Source organism: Hordeum vulgare, chromosome 1H, assembly GCF_904849725.1.
Source record: "Hordeum vulgare subsp. vulgare chromosome 1H, MorexV3_pseudomolecules_assembly, whole genome shotgun sequence".
NCBI classification, from domain to species: Eukaryota; Viridiplantae; Streptophyta; class Magnoliopsida; order Poales; family Poaceae; genus Hordeum; species Hordeum vulgare.
The window spans coordinates 156,640,824-156,660,594 of record NC_058518.1 but is presented as its reverse complement, the minus strand read 5'-3'; the positions used below and the strand labels follow the sequence as shown (position 1 = coordinate 156,660,594).

Genomic DNA, 19,771 nt, shown 5'->3' with positions numbered 1-19,771 from the left:
TCTGATCCATCTTTCACCGATCAAAGATCGACGAAACCTGATATTTAGAGGCGTGGTGCTCAAGACTGACGCAACCGACTCTTGTCTGCGTTGGACAATATTGTATAGCTGCGGATATTCTAGCGCTAGAGGCACATCCCCTAACCATGTATCCTCCCAGAATCTAGTTGATTCACCATTATGAACGACAAACCTAGTCTGGTTAAAAAACACATTCTTACACCGCATCAACCCTTTCCAAAATGGAGTCATTGGGTTTAACGGTTACCTGAGCTAAGGTCTTATGTTGTAGGTACTTATTTCTCAGAATTTGCACCCACATGCCTTCGGTTTCTACCGAAATTCTAAACAACCATTTACTTAGCAAGCATGTGTTTTTGACCTCTAAATTTTCCACCCCTAAACCTCCTTGATCTCTCGGTCTGCAAATAATATCCCATTTAGTAAGCCTATACTTTGTTTTCACTTCATCACTTTGCCAAAAGAAACGTGACCGATAGAAATCTAACCTCTTCCTAACCCCTTTAGGTAACTCAAAGAAGGATAGTAGGAACATCGGCATACTGGTTAATACTGAATTAACGAGTACGAGACGTCCTCCATAAGAAAGAAGCTTGCCTTTCTAGCAACTTAGTTTCTTTTCAAATCGATCTTCAATGCATTTCCACTCCTTGTTTGTAAGTTTCCGGTGATGTATAGGCACCCCCAGATAGGTGAACGGCAAAGTCCCACACTCACACCCAAACAGTTGGTTGTAGGTATGTTGTTCCTCCTTTGCCCTTCCAAAACAAAAGATTTCACTTTTGTTAGAGTTGATCTTTAACCCAGACAACTGTTCAAACAAGCATAAGATAAGTTTCATATTTCGGGCCTTCTGTAAATTATGCTCCATGAATAAAATGGTATCATCGGCATGTTGTAAGATTGAGACACCCCCATCCACTAAATGCGGTACAAGTCCTCCTACCAGATTATTATCACTAGCCCTCGTAATCATCAAGGCCAACATATCGGCAACAATGTTGAAAAGAATCGGCGACATGGGATCTCCTTGTCGTAGACCTTTTAGTGTCTGAAAGAAATGACCAACGTCATCATTCACTTTGATTCCGACACTGCCTTTTTTAATGAAACAGTCAACATGCTTACGCCATAGTTGGTCAAACCCCTTCATACGTAGAGTTTGTTGCAAGAAGGACCATTTCACTTTATCATATGCCTTTTCGAAATCAACCTTGAAAATGACCCCATCTAATTTCTTCGAGTGAATTTCATGTAATGTTTCATGCAGAACAACTACCCCTTCCAGGATGTTCCGACCAGGCATGAACGCCGTCTGCGTAGCTTGCACCACCGAATGGGCTACCTGAGCTAGCCGATTAGTACCCACCTTTGTGAATATCTTAAAGCTAACATTAAGTAGACATATAGGTCGAAATTGTTCAATACGTGTCGCCCCTTCTTTCTTCGGTAACAATGTAATGGTGCCGAAATTGAGATGAAAGAGTTTTAGACGTCCACTATATAGGTCATGGAACATTGGCATTAGGTCATCCTTAATAATAAACGAACATTTCTTATAAAACTCCGTCGGAAAGCCATCCGGACCAGGAGCTTTACCATTTTTCATTTGTGAAATCGCCTCAAGCACCTCTTTTTCCGTGAAAGGAGCGGATAATACGTCATTATCGGCATCTCCGATTTGAGGTATATCCGCCACCTTTTCCTCATCCATAGTGATAAAAGAATTAGCAGACTCTCCAAAGAGCTGTCTATAATAATTTGTAATGTACAATTTCAAGTTCTCATGTCCCACTATAGTGCCTTCATCCTGTTCTAACTGCATAATCCGCTTTTTCCTGTGCTTACCATTCGCAATCAAATGGAAAAACTTCGTATTGTTATCCCCATGTACAAGCGTACGTACTTTAGCTCGAAGTGCCCACTTCATTTCCTCTTCTTGAAGGATTAGCCGGACTCTCTGTTCGGCTTCATCCTTGGCAGCCCGTTCATTTGCATCTAATGCACAGATCTCCGCTTTGCGATCAAGATCATCATTATACTTTAAGAGTCTATCCTTCTCCTCTTTGTATATCCCCACTTGATCCTTTGCCCATCCCCGTAAGAACTGTCGAAGATGCCTGATCTTGTGTTGCCATCTTTCAATATTAGACCTCCCTCCGCATCCTACCTTCCATTCTCTAGCAATCATGTCCATGAATCCCTCCCTCAGGAACCAGCTAGACTCGAATGAAAAATAGTTTTTGTTACCCGATCTGGTTGCCTCCCCGGCATCCAGAAGTAATGGTGTATGATCAGAGAGCGCCCGATTAAGTGCACAAACCGAAACTAATGGGAACTTCTGTTCCCACTCCGTACTCGTTAGTACTCTATCTAACTTTTCGAAAGTTTGTTCTTGTAGGGAATTTGCCCAGGTATACTTTCTTCCTGAAAGTTCAATCTCCCTGAGATCTAGACTTTCAATAATAGTGTTAAACATAAAAGGCCATCTGCCGTCAAACCTATCATTGTTTTTCTCGTCTGACCGTCGAATAATGTTAAAGTCACCCCCCACCAATAGAGGTAGCGTGTCATCGCATATCCGGACCAAATCTGCTAGGAAATCTGGTTTGAGCTCTGCCTGGGCCGCCCCATACACCGCTACTAGAGCCCATAGAAAACCATCACTTTTCGCGCGCAGCCTATACTTAACTGCAAACTCCCACACCACCACTTCTCGTACTTGAAGTGACTCACATCGCACCCCAAGTAAGATCCCACCGGATCGTCCTCTTGGAGGTAGACAGTGCCAGTCGAAATCCACTCCAGCGGTTAAATTTTTCAAGAACTGTGGCGTGAAACTATCTCGACCAGTTTCCATTAGCGCAATAAAATCTAGCTTATATTCTACCGTAGCCTCCGCAAGAAATCTAATTTTAGCCAAGTCTCTAAGACCTCTGCTATTCCAAAAGATCCCTTTCATCTTTCATCATAGAATTTTTTAGCAGTCTTAAAACGTGCACTCCTACGCATGGCCGAAACCGGATACACCTTCCGATTCCAAGCACGCTTAGGTTTTTCATTACCAATCTCCAGGTCCATATAACCCGGTCGACCTTCTTCATTCTGATTAGGCATGCAGTCGATAGCACAGTCATCTACGAGGTGATCCTCTCCCTCCTCAGAACACAATTTTGAATTTAGCTTACGATTTTTACCAGTCCAACAACTTTTCAGATCCATCAGCAACCGGCATATAAAATTATATCAATCCCGCAGATCCTCCCACCAACCATGTGATACTATAGCACCAATATAGTACATGCAACCACCGATGCAGAAATTTCGCCACATAAAGATATGTTGGTTAACGGATAACACAAAACCAGACCACCACGAAAGGCCCATCAAATCACCGCATTATAAGTAAAAATAAAACGCACTCCATCATCTTCCCCACCCGCCAAATATTTCATCAGTTCTAAAATATAAGAGGTATTAGTTTTTTGCAAGTCAAATTTCTTTAACTTTGACCAAGTTCAGAGCAAAAAATATAGAATCCACAAAAAAAAAAGAATGAAAAATCATTTCATGATGAATCTAATCATATCAGTTTGATATCATTTATATATTTCTTTATAAATTTGATCAAACTTAAAATGTTTGACTTGTTAAAAAGTAATACACCTTATATTTTACAAAAGAGTGAGTTTTTTTTAAGAAACCCAACAACAGCAATGGCGCAGCAAAGCGTGCCAAAGCTGTATAAAACCCCAAAATATTAAGTACTTTTAGGACAAATTTATGCATATGATCTGCAACTATTTAACCAAGTATTATCGAGGATATTGGAATCGAAGTTTTGAAAGTTTACTTTTCCTCTGTCCAAAAATGCAGATTTTAGGGAGCCGGAAGAAGTATACTATCACATAAGTACAGGTTAAAGGCTAAATTGAACACAGCTTTGACAACTAATATCTGTCACAACATGTATTGAACCCCAAAATATTAAACTTTAAGACAAATTTATGAATATGATTTGTAACTATCTAACCAAGTATTATTGAGGATACTGGAAGTCGAAGTTTCAAAAGTGTACTTTTCACTGTCCAAAAGTACAGCTTTTAGGGAACTGGAAGAAGTATACTATCACATAAGTACAGGTTAATGGCCGAATTGAACACCACTTAGCTGAAGCAAATTCAATCTGTATAGCCTAGATAGACGCCTTACATGTTGCATACTAACTCCTAAAATAATGATAAAAATAAAATATTGAATCTTGTTGTCATGCTGGGTGTAGGGCCCAAGGCTCGTGTGCCCAACATATATGGCTTTTAGTCCACCTCTATGAATATGTTGTTAGATTTTCTCAACTAATTGATGGCCTAACTAATACACATATCATGTTAGCCCCAAGAAAATGTTAACAGTAAATATGCCCTCTTGGGTAAATGCTTGTGTTTTTCTTATTTTGCACACTAGAAAAATGTTGATACACTGTGTACATACTGTTCAAGGCTGAATCGAACACTACCTTGCTAAAGCAAATTACCGAAAAAGGCTTTCGCCCCACTTTATATATAAAGCAACGACCAGAGACACACATCCGGATACAACACGCCACCACCCCACACAATACAAACACCCAAGGCAAGATACAAGGGTGCCGATGCACCACAACACTACCCAATCGACCACCAAACACACTACAGATGAGACAAAAGGAACTACTTGGGGCCGATGAGGACCTCCCGATACCTAGCCATCGAGAAGTGAAGCGGGACAGTGACGGAGCATGCACTCCAAGGCGGTGCCTTCAAGAAGGGCACGGCATTGATAGTCGCCACCGCCCGATCCCGAGGATCAGGTTTTCACCCGGAGCAACGTGGAGAGCCGAGGACACCACGACAGAGCCTTCATGAAGGAAACGACGCCCATGGCCGTCGCCACCGTCGGCCGGAGAGGACCGGGCAAGTAATGCACTTTGGTGTTAACCCTCCGCCATGTTAGGAAAGCAACTTATCTTTATTGAAGGCCCAAGGGGCATATATATATTACACAAGACTTGAGGTGCAAGGAAAGTAAACATAGACTAATAGGACTCCTAGACTTGATGTGCATTGCATTTGATACTAAAAATAATAATTGATAATCCAAATCCACGTCTTGGAAGCGTCGTCGTAGCATGAAGAGTCTTCAAAACCTGTCGAGTCAAGCCAAAGGGGATAACGAAGAGATGGCACATAAGAGGTAGACACCACATCACTTGAAGATAAAAGATAAATATCAAGAAAATCATAGTCCACGACAACCGTCGGCGAAAGAAGCTCGATGGATAAGGCACAATGGACGTAGATCGACAATGCAAAAGGAGTCCAGAAAATCCTATAAAAACCAACAAGGGCAAATAGGCCAGAAAAATTGTATAGAAAGGATCAGGACCGAAGAAAGGCTGACGGACTACGGTATGGTGGACTCGCATGGCATGAGAAAACACAATATATCAACGGATTTGATGGACGCAGCGGAAAACAAAAAAAGCTAAAAAGCACATAATAGACTATGGAACGGCAAGTGACAGGAGCATCACATAGCAGCAGGAAGCAACATCACGTAGCAACAGTAAGCAACTAGTAGAAGCATGTAACCATGCGTTGTAGCTGCATGAAGAGGAAATCAATCTAGTCAACACAGGTTTGACCAGACGGCTGGAGCCACGTCCCAGCGAGCAGGCTGGCAGCCGCGCGTTATGCCCCAGTTGGCTGAAGGCAGCAGTCGCGTCCTGCGCGTGTTGGCAGGAGGCAGCCGCACATCGTCCGCGTCTTGGCAGAAGGCAGCCTCGATCTGGAAGGGGCGCCTGCGATGGCCACGATCGGGGCATCATGCATGCAGGGATCTGGACCACGGCCTTGCGAGCGTGGATTAGGGCAACAGACGAAGGACCGAATACAACATCCCCTGGAGAAAGGCATCGCGTCCTTGTGCGGGGCTGGCAGCGCCCCGACAGCCGTGCGGAGACAACGGCCTAGATGAGCACCGACAGAGCACCCTCAGCAACAAGTGACGGCGGCGACCTGGTAGATCGGCGTCGGTTGTCAATGAAGATTGGATCGAGAGGGCGAGTTGCGGCGCACTAAAAAAATAACCTAAGCTCTAATACCATGTTAGGAAAGCAACTTATCTTTATTGAAGGCCCAAGGGGCATATATATATATTACACAAGACTTGAGGTGCAAGAAAAGTAAAAATAGACTAATAGGACTCCTAGACCAATACTAATACTTCCTAACACGCCAAACCACCATGCTACGCCAAACATCAGCAACCATGCCACTCGCGTGACCATGGCTTGAAGGCCCAAGGGGCATATATATATATATGTTACACAAGACTTGAGGTGCAAGGAAAGTAAAAATAGACTAATAGGACTCCTAGACCAATACTAATACTTCCTAACACGCCAAACATCAGCAACCATGCCACTCGCATGACCATGGCTGCCCGACTGCACCCAAGACGCGCGCTTCGCCCACGAACACCGCGTCTCCCGCCGCCATGGCCGCCTCCTGCATCCAAGCAACTCCGTGAATGCCCAAAGGGCTTGGCTTTGGCCTGACTGGCAGCGCCCGCCGATGGAGCAGCAAGCTGCCGCCCTGCCCCGACTATCGCCAAAGGGCACACGGCCGAGGAAAGAGGGAGTAGGAGCGGACCCGTCCGGACCGGTGCACCCCCGCACCAGCGACGGGTGGCCCCACATCAGGGCCTCACCGTGGCGGCCGACGTAGCTCGACGCGAGGCCACCAGCGACAGCCCACCCAGCCACCGACAAGGAGCACGAAGCCACCCCTCACCCGCAGCCAAGAGCACTCACCGGAGAGCCATCCTGCGCCGCTCATGGGCGGGCTGAAGCAAATTCAATCTGTATGGCCTAGATGGATGCCTTACGTGTTGCATACTAACTCCTAAAATATTGATAATACATTGATTTTTGCTGTCATGCTGGCTCTAGGGTCCAAGGCTCGTGTGCCCAACATATATGACCATATCAGTTCAGATTTCGCTTACTAGAGTAAAATATGATTAGAGTGATCAATCATGCCTTATACAATAAAGACAAAAGGTTCAACAGCTTTTGACTACATGTGTCTTCTTTGTACAAGGCACATTTGATAATAATTTAGCATGACATGTTCTGGCGAACATGTTTCAAACTTGTACTCCCTTTGTCCCAAAATAAGTGTCGTTGATCTAGTACAAAATTTGTACTAATTTAGTACTAAATCTGCTTCACTTATTTTGGGATGGAGGGAGTATGTTTTTTTAGATGCATGTACATGTAACTTTTCCCTTGGACTCCTCACTGCTTGACTTAACTTTATGCTTTTGTATGAAGTTTTTTCCCATAACTATTAATGAGAAGTCTTGTTGCATCTTTATCGTAATGCTTGATAAACTACATGTTTTTCCTTCCAGCTGAGTGTTTTCCTGATAGGACCGACGTTCAATGCTTGCATAGGTGGCAGAAGGTTTTGAATCCTGAGCTAGTCAAAGGGCCATGGTCTAAAGAAGTAAGATCCATATTTGATGATTTTCATTTGTATATTTTAGAAACCAATCCCAGGATAATAATGAACTACATCACATGCCACATTATTCCTTTTGCTGTCCTTCTTTTCAGGAAGATGATGTCATTATTCAGATGGTAAAGAAATATGGACCCACAAAATGGTCAACCATCGCCCAAGCTTTGCCAGGACGCATTGGGAAGCAATGCCGCGAAAGGTACAACACATTTAACTCATTTTACCTTCTATGGAAGTATATGTGGCGATAAGTATCGATAATATCAATTCCAGGATCTACTAGGGATAGTGCGGAAGCATGTTTAACACCTTTTGGCTTCTATGAAAGTACTTCGTCTGTTGTAACATACATAGCATATTAGGTTTCGTTAGGACAAGCCGTTGACCAATAATATTAGGAGGTGTTTGGTTCAGATCATGGCAATGCAAATGGTGACGAAATTAGAATACACTCGTATTGGAAATGGAATGAGAAAAACTCAACTTTGTTTGTTTTGTCACCGTAACAGTATGCATATACTCCCTCCGTCCGGAAATACTTGTCATATGAATGGATGTATCTAGATGTATTTTAGTTTTAGATACTGTTAGGAAAGCAACTTATTTGTATTGAAGGCCCAAGGGGCATATATATATATATTACACATGACTTGAGGTGCAAGAAAAGTAAACATAGACTAATAGGGACTCCTAGACTAATACTAATAGACTAATAAGGACTCCTAGACTAATACTAATACTTCCTAACACCCCCCCTCAAATGCAAAGCGTATGCAATAGCATTGCATTTGAAGAAGTGTAATACTAAAAAACAATGATAATCCAAATCCGTGTCTTGAGAGTGTCGTCGTAGCATGAAGAGTCTTCAAAACTTGTTGAGTCGCCGAAGGAGAGAACGAAGAGATGGCACATCAGAGGTAGACACCGCATCACTTAAAGATACAAGATAAGTATCAAGAGAAGATGGGTTGTCAAAAGAAGATGCACATCAAGAGGAAGACACCGAAAAGATAGCACATCAGAGGAAGACACCGCATCACTTGAAGATACAACATAAGTATCGGAGACAAGTAATTCCGGACGGAGGGAGTACAATATTTTGTTCTGATTCAGGACTTGGGAAGATTTTATCTGAACAACAGCCATGAGTCAGTACGAACACTGCAAGCATCAAATCCAAATCCAAAAGGCCGTGCAGCTGTTGGTGCTCCTGCTCCACCGTCGACGGCGGCTCGCTGCTCTTCGCAACGTACTGCCACTCCATGGCCGTCGCGTTGTCCACCTGGTCCACCGCCATGAACGGCTCGGCGGCGGCGGCGGATAGGTTGAACGATGCCTCTAGTTAGAGGCGCCTGGCCGGCAGGGACGGAGCCAGCATGCAAGCATAGGGGGGCAAGTTTGTACATGAAGGAAGCAAAGTTTATATGAAATGAATTTTTTTGGCTACAACAATCACTATTATAGTAGAAAAATCAATTTGTTAGGGGGGTCTAGCCCCCCCCCCCCTCGCCCCCCTAGAATCGTCCCTGCTGGCCGGGTCGGCTGCTCTCGGCTCTTTCATCCCACGTGAATCCCGGCCCCTCCGCCCCTCCCTCGCCCCCTTGCTGGAGATCAGATTGAGGAGACGAGATAGAAGTCAAAGAACGGGAGGGATAACCCTGGTATTGCTAACTGTTTCCGGTGGGGGTTGAGCAGTATCGACCATGAGTAGCAATGTAATTGGATTACATGGAAAGGGATTACAGCCCATGTAAACCAAACACGGGTAATGTTTTCAAGTTATGCTGTAATCTGGTTACGGGCAAAAATCGACGAACCAAACACCTCCTTAATATAACTTCTGTGATACAAAATCACAACCACAAATAATTACTTTGGAAGATGAAGTTTATGTCACATAAAGTATATAAGGCCTGTACTGATGGAACCTAATGCGGGGATGTATTTTGTGAAACAGAGGGAGTGCACGTTTTATTTTGGAACCTAAATTTCTACCAATTATTTTACTGATACTAGTAGTTAATCATGATACTGGATTACTGAAGGTATTCTCTTGGTAAATTGCTATGGTTTATCGCATGGTGATTATTTCTATATTTGTTTTATTTTAGCACACATTCTATTATGGGGACATATGTAGTGCAAATTAATAGTGGTGCAATTTTTGAGGATCACTTCGAACTACGCACCAAGTCATTTAAAAAAATTCTAAGTTTCTGATCATATATCTGCATTTAGGTGGCACAATCACCTTAATCCTGGTATAAACAAAGATGCATGGACGCAAGAAGAGGAGATAAGGCTCATTCAGGCTCATCACATATACGGAAACAAATGGGCTGAACTGTCAAAATTTCTACCAGGAAGGTAACAGATTTTACCCTCTGCTAGTGCAATTAGAATTTGACTAGTTGTGCTTTCCTGAAAAGAAAACATAGTATATGATATCAATTGGAAAAAGTGAATGCTTTGTGAATTGGTAATAATTTATTTCTAGTTTGTCTTATGTCTTCACAGTTTGAAAACTTAATGCTTTTCTATGTTGAATACTTTGGACAATAAGGATAACTGAACTAGTGTTTTTATTTTTCCCTATTAGGACGGACAATGCAATAAAAAATCATTGGCACAGCTCAGTTAAGAAGAAATATGAATCATATAGAGCAGAAGGATTACTAGCTCAGTTCCAGGGCCTACCAGCTGTTGTATGTCCTACAGGGAGTCTAAATGTTGATTCATCATCTGCAATGACGCAGCAAAATAGTGATGGCAGTGGTTTGAATGTTAATCAGGCGGTAGAAGATTCCTCCGATTTTAGTCAATCAGCATTGGCTAATGTTTCTTCTTCTCAAGTGGAGCAAGTTGATGAGGCTGGGGGCTGTCATGGGCAAATACATTCCAGTGATGGAACACATGACTCTTACTCTTCATGTCAGGAAGCATGCAATACTAAAGCCAATGATGCTGCCTCCACTTCACCGGAGACTCGTCACCAGTTGTTGATCTCTGAAAACGATCCAGATATACACTGGCAGCAAGACCTTTCTGTAGCTGACTTCGATCTTCAATCAGAACTGTGGCAGGATATTTCTCATCAGAGTCTTCTTACTGCACCAGACTCCATCAGGGCTGATTCTTTCTTCAGTCCAAATTACCAGCACAGTGCATGCTCATCTGAAGTTGCGAACAATTTTGAAGAACCACTTTATCCATTGCATACAGGCACTGTGCATCATCAAAGTTGTGCAGCATCAGTACCTCCATCCTTTATTTGTTCAGGCCGTGCTAGCCAGATTGTTTCCAGTGAACTGCCTATAGTACCAGAATCCAAAGAGCAAAAGCTGACAAGTGTTGAAGAATCACTGCCTATGGTACCAGAATCCAAAGAGCAACAGCTGACAAGTGTTGAAGAGTTATCTTTGGAATCTACAACCATGGGAAGAAAAGTGTCACCAAACCATGGTAAATCTGTGGTAGGACAAAAGCAGCATTCCGAAGCTTTATGCTATGAACCTCCTTGCTTTCCAAGCATCAAAATTCCATTTCTCAGCTGCGAGCTTATAAGCTCGAGTGACCTCCCAGAATATAGTCCTCTTGGCATTCGACAGTTGCTGAGGCCATCCATGAGCTTCTCCACTCCACTAAGATTATGGAGCTCCCCTACATGTGATAGGAGTCCTGATAATCTGCTGAAAAGTGCTGCCAAAAGTTCTGTATGCACACAGTCGATATTGAAGAAGCGGCAGAGAGAGCTCCCTTCTCCTATTCCAGATGTAAGACTTGCAAAGAAAATGGGTACTCAAAAGGATTGTGGTAGCTCAACCATGCCATCCACAAGAACCGAGAGATCTTGCAGAGATGCCACTCAAGACGATTCACTTGATTTGGCTCCTGAAAATTCGAAAGATACCATTTATCAGGGTAAAACTGAAGATAATGCAATGGAGAAAGGAGAGACATGTTCCACTACCGAGAGGGGTACCGCTTACAATCCAGTGAGTGTTCTCATACTACTAATTCTTCCTTTGTTATTCATTACCATTACCATAACATTTCAAGGAAAGGATATTGCCAATCAATCGTGGTGTAAGGTAGCACACACTGGGAATATCCCCAGTGAGTGTTCTCATACTACTAATTCTTCCTTTATTATTCATTACCATAATATTGCCAACCAATCATGGTGTAAGGTAGGTAGCACACACTGGGAATATCCCCAGTGTCTGAACTCTGAAATAGTACTGGTTAGTGGTTACCAGAGAAGTACAACTGTGGATGGTAACTCTAAGGAGGTGTTTGGTTCGTCAGAGGTAACGTAAATGTAAACGTAATGAAATGACACTGTTACTGTTAACGTAATCAAAGAAAACACAAAGTTGTTTGGTTGCAGCCTGTAATGTCAATCGATTCCTTCCAAGAAAACGTATCTCCTTGGCCGAGATGGGCTGGAGCTATGACACGGGCACCAGAAGTGATCTCCCCGCCATACTACGCCACGCTGGCGGACATCGCGGACGCCGTAAAAATTCTGGTGGCCGAGCGTGAAGCCTCCGGACTCGAGTCGCGTCAGCTATTCGTGCACCAGGGGCGAGTCGACGATGGCGGGTAGCAGCACGCCCGACGGCGAGGCCTTGTAGATGTGGTCGTCGTACATGAGCAACAAGCACCTCCCATCGTCGAGATTGTCAATGGCGATGTCCGCTCAGCTTCCACGAACGGCGGCGGGATCTGTTTACATGACGTGCTGTCCTTTCCAAACACAGTTAACGTTGTAACATATACCAGTGTAATCAGATAACGGGCAAGAAACGTCGAACTAAACACCTTCTGAAGGTATCATGCGCAGTTGGCAAATAATTTAGCAATAGGCAATAAAATTTCAAGAGTAATGCGAAGCTCGTAAATTTAAACGAGTGACACTTATACATGTTTCCTTACCTGATCTTCTCCTTGCCAAAATGGTTTAATGCAGGTATCTGCAGGGATTCTTACTGATAGGAATGGTCCAAATCCAGAACGTCGGAAGCTAAATACCCCTACAAAGTCTTTTTCTAAAGACATAATATTTTCTCGATCAAAACCAACAGAACTTCTCGTTGAAAAATCTTATGCTGATTATGAGTATGTAAACATGTAAGGTTTATACTCTCTTATATTTTTCTATCTAAGCAGTTTCTTTTGTTTAATTGACATATGAACTGTATAGTTCTTTAACATCAATTGAAACAGTGTATGTCATTTTGATCTAACTGAGAGGTTCATACAGGAAACACATCTTGTGCAAACCAATAACTAAAATATTTTCTACTTTATTCTTTTAAAGAACATGTAGCACCTAACTAAAATGGGCATGAAATGTCGGGCTCCATGTCATGAATAAATATTGAAAATAATTAGGTTAATACTATCAAATCTTGCCAAATCGTTTCATGCCCATTTTTAACTAAATATGATTGATTCTTGTTCCTATGAATTTTAGACTATGCTATTCCAAACTAAATGTTCTATTTTTAATTCTGGAAAAGAATATAGGTTATCTTATTGTTCACTAAGTTGTTCTTCATGTGTCCAATCCATTATCTTCCATGTTGGTAAATTTAATCAGGGAGATTTGTTCGCTAAATTGTTCCTTCATGTGGAAGTTTAATTAAGTTATTACTTTTCTTATTTATCATTAGTCATGATCTAAGTTGATAAGTACATTTGCACCTAAATATATGTGAAATAATATTTAAGTGGTACTAGATTGGTAAGTACATTTGCACCTAAACTATTTTTTGTGTTGATTTGATCTTCAAAAGAAATTATTTTCATCATGCACCGGATATGTTATGGCTACCTGACTCGTATTGTTTCCACCATCACCTGAACGTTAACATATTTCTTATCTACACAAAATAGGAGTACTAAATCTTTTCATTGTAAACTTTTCCTCGCGTTGGCCCAAGTCTGTTGAGTTGCAATAACATTTTTTTCGAGAAAACGCAAAAAGCATTTGCGTTTATTTGCATTGAAAACAAGGAGTTCAGTTACAATCGTCCTAGGACACGAATTACATTACAATCAGTGGACATCCCAGGTTTCTGGGATCACCAGTCGGAGGCCAGGCGCCCTGGCGGCCGCCCAGGAACGGGCCTCGTCCTTGATCCTATCTAGAAGCGTATTCATGGATGGTGTTGTATTGTCGAAGACGCAGTTGTTTCTGTGCTTCCAAACCATCCAGGGCACGAGCAGCGCGGCTGATTTGAGGGCTTTGTGGAGGATCTGCGGCGTGTTCTCCTTGGCATGCATCCACCAGTCCATGAGCGAGGGCTCGCGACTGGGTATAGGAGCTGGAATGCGTAGCCAGGCCAGGGTCTCATGCCATGCCTCGCGAGCGAATGGGCATTCCAGCAGCAGGTGTCGTAAGGTTTTCGGCTCTTGATCGCATAGGAGGCAGCATGGGTGGTGCTGCAGTCCATGGCGGGCCAACCTCTCGGCAGTCCAGCAACGATCCTGGTTGGCCAGCCAATGGAAGAATTTGACCCTCGGCGGCGCCCAACTTTTCCATATGAGCTTCCAGGAGTAGCAGGCCGTCGATCCATGGAATGTGGCCAAGTAATAGGACTTCGCTGAGTAGGTGTCGCTCGCTGTCCACTTCCAGATCAACTGGTCCAGGGCAGCCGAGAGCTCGATGTGTTGTATGATCTGCTAGAGCTGCATGTACTAACCGATCTCCTGCAAGCCCAATGTCGCGTGCCCAGGAGTTGCCATTGAGTCCGTCCGTCATAGATCTGGTCGTGCGTCGGCGCTTGGGTATGCAGTCATATAGGCGGGGCATGAGCTTGCGGACGGATCGGCCGTTGATCCACCGGTCCTCCCAGAGCAGGGCGGTCATGCCGTTCCCGACGACCATGTAAGAGGATGCCTAGAACAGCGTATGCTCCACACGCGAGAACTGGAGGTCAAGCCCTTGCCATGCATGCTTGGGATCGGTTCTTGAAAACCATAACCAGCAAAGCCGCAGTGCGAGTCCGGCACATTCTAGACCGCGTACGCCCAACCCCCCAAACTCAATGGGGCGGCAGACGCGGTTCCAATTCACGTGGCAGTGCCCACCGTTGGCCGCAACGCGCTCGACCCAGAGAAATCCATGTTGAATCTTCTCAAGCTGCTTAAGGGTCTTTTTGGGGGGTGCGAACGCTAGCAGCTGGTGCATTGGGATGGCGCTTAGGACAGATTTTACCAAGGCCAGGCGCCAGGTTTTTGACATCAGCCATGCCTTCCAAGTTAGGAGCCGTGCGACAACAGAGTCGACCATGGGCTGCAGCTAGGCGGGCGACGGGCGACGCGTAGACAAGGGGATGCCGAGGTAGGTGATAGGCAGTGTCACCACCTGGCAGCCGAGGTGCGCGATCGTCTCTGTGGCCGTCTGGTTGCCATGCAAGACGGTGGCGGAGCTCTTGGCGAAGTTCACCTGGAGGCCAGAGGCCCTGCCGAACAAGGCGAGTATCTCCTTTACCGTTGTGACGTCGCTAGCCGTGGCATGGCGGAAGATCATGACATCATCGGCGTATAGTGAGATCATCGAGGTGTGTCGCCGTGGATGTAGCGGCAGTAGAATGCCCGAGCTGTGGGCGCGTCGGAGGAGCCGGCCAAGTGTGTCGACGGCTAGCACGAACAGTTGCGGGGACATGGAATCACCCTGGCGGAGTCCTTGTTGGTGCCAAATGGATGGTCCCGGCTCGCCGTTCATCAGGATTCGCGTGCTGAAGGATGATAGGAGGATGGCGATCCACTCCAGGAAGCCGTTCCCAAATCCATATTGACGCAAAACCTCAAAGAGGAACGGCCAAGATAGAGAATCAAAGGCACGTGTGAGATCGAGCTTAAGTATGACCCTCGGATCTCCCAGCTGATGCAGCATCTTGAGCGACTGCTTGACGAGGATGTAGTTGTCGTGCAAGCTCCGTCCTATGATGAAGGCATTTTGGTTGCGGCTGACAAGGCGGTCCAACTTGGCGCCAAGGCGAAGCGAGAGCACTTTGGTGAAGATTTTTGCCACAATGTGAATGAGGAAATCGGTATGTAGTCTAGCAATCCATTGGGAGCGGCATGCTTCAGAAGCAAAGTCAACAACGCTTGGTTGAGCTTGTAGAATCCCCTTCCACGTAATTCAAACAGCTGTTGAAACACATCGATGAAGTCCTGTCTGACAATGCCCCAGCACGCGTGAAGGAATTCGGCTGTGAACCCGTCTGGTCCAGGCGCCTTGTGCGCAGGAGTCACTTGACAGCCTCCCAGATCTCCTCACCACTGAACGGTTTGTCGAGGTCGGTCGGCTCAATGAGATGTGACAGGTCGAGGGAGTGGGTCCGGTCGGTGGCGGTGCCCAGCAGGGCGTCGTAGTGCGAGAATGCCGCCTGCGCCATGTCGATTTGTTCCGTGAGCACCATGCTGTCCACGGAAGATATGGTTCTCCTGCCGACGGAACGAGCATTGCCGGTGGAAGAAGCCCGTCTTGGCGTCTCTGTCCTTGAGGTTGGCTATGCGGGAGCGTTGGCGGGCAATTGTGCGCTCCAAGGACGCGAGCCCAAGGTAAGATACCTTGAGCTGCTTGCGCAGCTAGTCCTCCGGGGGTGACAGGTTGCGCGATTCCTGGGCCTTGTCGAAGCGCGAGATGAGTTCGCGTGAGATCACGAGCTTTGCCTTGATGTTGCTCGTAGATTTGGAGCTCCAACTCGTGAGCCTCGTCGTCGTCGCCTTGAGCCGTAGCATGAGGTGGTGGAAGGGATCGACGTGGTAAGTGGAGCTCCAGGCTGTGGTCACCGCATCATGGAACCCATCCATCCGAAGCGAGAACTCCTCAAAATGGAATTGTCGATGCGCCTTGGGCATGGGCAAACAGTCCAGCAACAGCGGGAAGTGGTCCAACACAACGGATGCGAGACACCGAAGGTGGCATCCGCCATGCGCGTCTTCCCAATCCGAGGTGCATAGCACCCGATCAAGGTGTACCAGAGTCGGCGGGGATTGCTTGTTGGACCACGTGTAGCGCCGTCTGTTGAGATATATCTCCTTAAGCGCGAGGTCGTTGGTGAGGCGACGGAATTTTCCCATCATTCGTTTGTTTACGTTGCCCGTGTTCTTGTCCTCATCATGGAGGATGAGATTGAAATCGCCACAAACCAGCCAAGGCTCCGGACAGATTGCCCTGATCTCTGTCTATCCTGTTGTAAATTACTATTTACCTTGTTATGCGGCCTTGGTGATACAACAAAAGGAATCTTTTTTTTGTTGTTGATACTTCTCTAATAGTGTGAGTAAAGAGTTCCCACCATTAATAGTAAATCTCCGAACTGCTGTTATTGCAGATTGGCTGATACCCCAGGAATCAAAAGAGGTTTAGAATCTCCTTCTGCATGGAAGTCCCCTTTGTTCACAAACTTCCAGGTAGTTTATTTGCATTGCTGCATCATAGAGGCCAGTTATAATTATGTTCAGTGCACTTGCAAACAAAAATTATATTTCCAATCAATACCTTGCTGTTTGGAGTAATACGTGCGCTTAAAGTAGCTGTCGTTATGCTGTTCTTTTAGGATGGATTCTTCATGAGCCCAACAGGAACAACTTTTGATGCTCTAGGACTGGTTAAGCAAATAAATGAGCAGAACGCTCCTGCTCTGGAGGAAGCCCATGAACTCCTGGCAAGTAGGAGCCTATGTAATGAGGAAAACATAAAACATATTGTTATCAAGAAGGAACATGTTACAACCAATCAGACATCCAACGGCTTGGTACGTAAACTTCACCGATGCCTAATTATGAATACTAGTACTTGCTTGTGTTGAATTCAGTGAAAATGTTAGATACTGTGAAAACAATGTTGTTTATGTTGAATTCGTATGAGGTTCCTTCAACTAATTCTTCGGAAACTGAAGTGCTCGCCACCATGTCAGGCAAAATAAAATAAAAAATAACATGGAGATATTTTACTGCAAAAAAATGCGAACCTTGAGTGCTATATCATGTTCACTACTACCTCTGTTTCTTAATATAAGATGTTTTGGCAGTTTAAATTGAATTGAACTGCCAAAATGTCTTACATTTAAGAATAGAGGGTGAAATTAATAATAACCTTACTTCTGCAGTCCGAAGCAAGGATTCTTGATTTCAACGAGTGCACCACACCTGTGAAGAAGAAAGAAGACAAGAGATGCCACACTTTAGGAAGATCTCCAACTTCCTCTTATGTCTTGAAGAATCTGCGGTAGTGTCTTAGGGAACAGTCTATTGAGAAAGCTTTTCTGATTCACAATCAGTATGCATACTCATTGCTCGTCACCTTTCATTATCACACAGCATATGTACGAACTTGGTTATGTTGCTTGCAGTAAAAGAAAAAGGGCTTGACCATATGGTCTTAAAATCAAGCTATTTATCTGTCATGGGGACATATTTCTGGATGTTCATAATGCCATCGAGACGAACACAGCTTCATTTTATGCACTGGAAAATGTCAGGAAATCACACAGCTGTTTTTCAAACCTTGAGTTCCTCGGCAAATGTGGATCATGCTAACTGCGAAATATTATTGCTCTAAGATAACGTGTGAATATTCATAACATGTCACAAAGAAGGACACAACTTTCACACATAATGGGAAAATGTGTGAAGACGAATCATTCCTGCTGCGAATGATTATTATCTAAAAATGTGCCTTCTATTTTTACAATGTATAATGACAATTCCACTTCTCAACATGGGTGCCTTAGAAAAAGAAAGTCCGCTCGCTGCTTATAGCAGTTTTTTTTTTAAATATCATTACGCATGCAGAACAAAAAAGCTTTAAAATTGTTGTAGAGCATACAAGCGTGGTAAGATCAGCATAAAACTTTACAAGTGTTGTAAAATTATTTGTGAATCATCTTTTGCTGAGCTTGTGGTGTCTACCATAAGATCAGCGGAAAGCTCATTGTGGCGCCTGAGTTGTATTTCTTTTGCTTTGTGTAAGACGGAAAATGTTATGGCAAGGTTTTGTTCGGTTGGTGTGGGATAATCCAGCCGTGTTAATATGTAGCAGCAGCAGCAGTTTGATCTCAGGTTTGAACAAAATTCAATGTTGCTTGCCCATACTGAATATATCTTGTGGTTTGACACCTTTTTCGAACAAGCTATGTTCATTTTGATTGCGGCAGTAGTTCCTTGGCTGGCACCCAGTAAGTAACACGGTAGTAGCACGTCGTGAGGTGTTGTTCCTTGTGAACATTTTATGCTTGCATGAACTTGTGATGTGTGGTGGTGGTTGCTTTATAATATAAAGCGGAAAACCCTTTTTCATCTAATGGCCAATGATAGGCATTATGTTTTGGTCTTCACATGGAGTTGGTTGTATAATATAAAGCGGGGGTAAACCCTTTTTCGTCCAATGTCCGATGATAGGCATTATGTCTTTGTTTCTACATGGAATTGGCTGTGGTGGCGCGTGCTTGCCAATTGCTATTCGGTGTTTGGTGCTCATGACAACTAGGAGGTGATTCAGTTGGCTCAGCAGCCACGTGCGGTTGGCGATGGAGACTGCAAGGAGCTGAAGACATGAGGCACCTGATATTTACTTGTCGGCGAGCGAAGAAAGTATGAAAACGTTGGGCTTACTCGAGGCAATTAAAGAGGGGTGAGAGCATCTACAATCACGGATACCTAATATGAGTTGTCAAATGCCTACCATTTCCATACAAAATATGCAACGACATGATCTACGTACAACTACTACTCGTCCTCCTCGGAGATGTTGATGAAGTTGGTGTCGGAGCCGCCGGCCTCGTGGTCATTGGCGATCGGGTGCACGTCTGGCTCCTCGTCCTCCTCCATGTCGACGAAGAGCTCGTCGGTCTTCGTCGTTCACTGACAGAGGAAGCAGCATGGCCTCTACCTTGGCCTCCGATTGAAGGACTCGATGATGGCTTGTTGTTGCGTCGCCTCCTCGCCTAGGCCAACTCGAACTCCGCGTGGGCATGTTGAAGCCCGTAGGCGTCAGATTTTCCTCCGCCACCTCCTTCAGCTCCTCCTCTGCGCCCCCCTCTGACGGCTCCTCCTCCACCATGGTAGTATCCTTCTCCATGGCAGTGTCCTCCTCCTCTAGTTGTGGCAAATTCGGAGGCTGCACGACATCAATCCGAGCATCATTCCTGCCCCAGATCTCCTCC

General features: G+C 44.7%; 1 protein-coding gene across 3 annotated transcripts in view; it reads left to right on the top strand.

The window, feature by feature from the left end:
• The window catches only part of LOC123427682 (transcription factor MYB3R-4-like), a 29,908-nt gene extending 11,914 nt beyond the window's left edge, over positions 1 to 17,994 (top strand). For 2 of the 3 annotated variants that reach the window (XM_045111796.1, XM_045111786.1), the window contains exons 5-12: positions 7,477 to 7,571; positions 7,682 to 7,785; positions 9,825 to 9,953; positions 10,186 to 11,581; positions 12,559 to 12,719; positions 16,940 to 17,018; positions 17,165 to 17,362; positions 17,717 to 17,994. In XM_045111796.1, coding sequence (XP_044967731.1) covers positions 7,477 to 7,571; positions 7,682 to 7,785; positions 9,825 to 9,953; positions 10,186 to 11,581; positions 12,559 to 12,719; positions 16,940 to 17,018; positions 17,165 to 17,362; positions 17,717 to 17,839 — 2,285 coding nt within the window. In that variant the 3' untranslated portion in view covers positions 17,840 to 17,994. Of the gene's footprint in view, positions 1 to 7,476; positions 7,572 to 7,681; positions 7,786 to 9,824; positions 9,954 to 10,185; positions 11,582 to 12,558; positions 12,720 to 16,939; positions 17,019 to 17,164; positions 17,363 to 17,716 lie in introns of those variants that run through there. The other variant, XM_045111804.1, reaches the window with a different exon arrangement.
• The last annotated feature ends 1,777 nt before the right edge of the window (positions 17,995 to 19,771 follow it).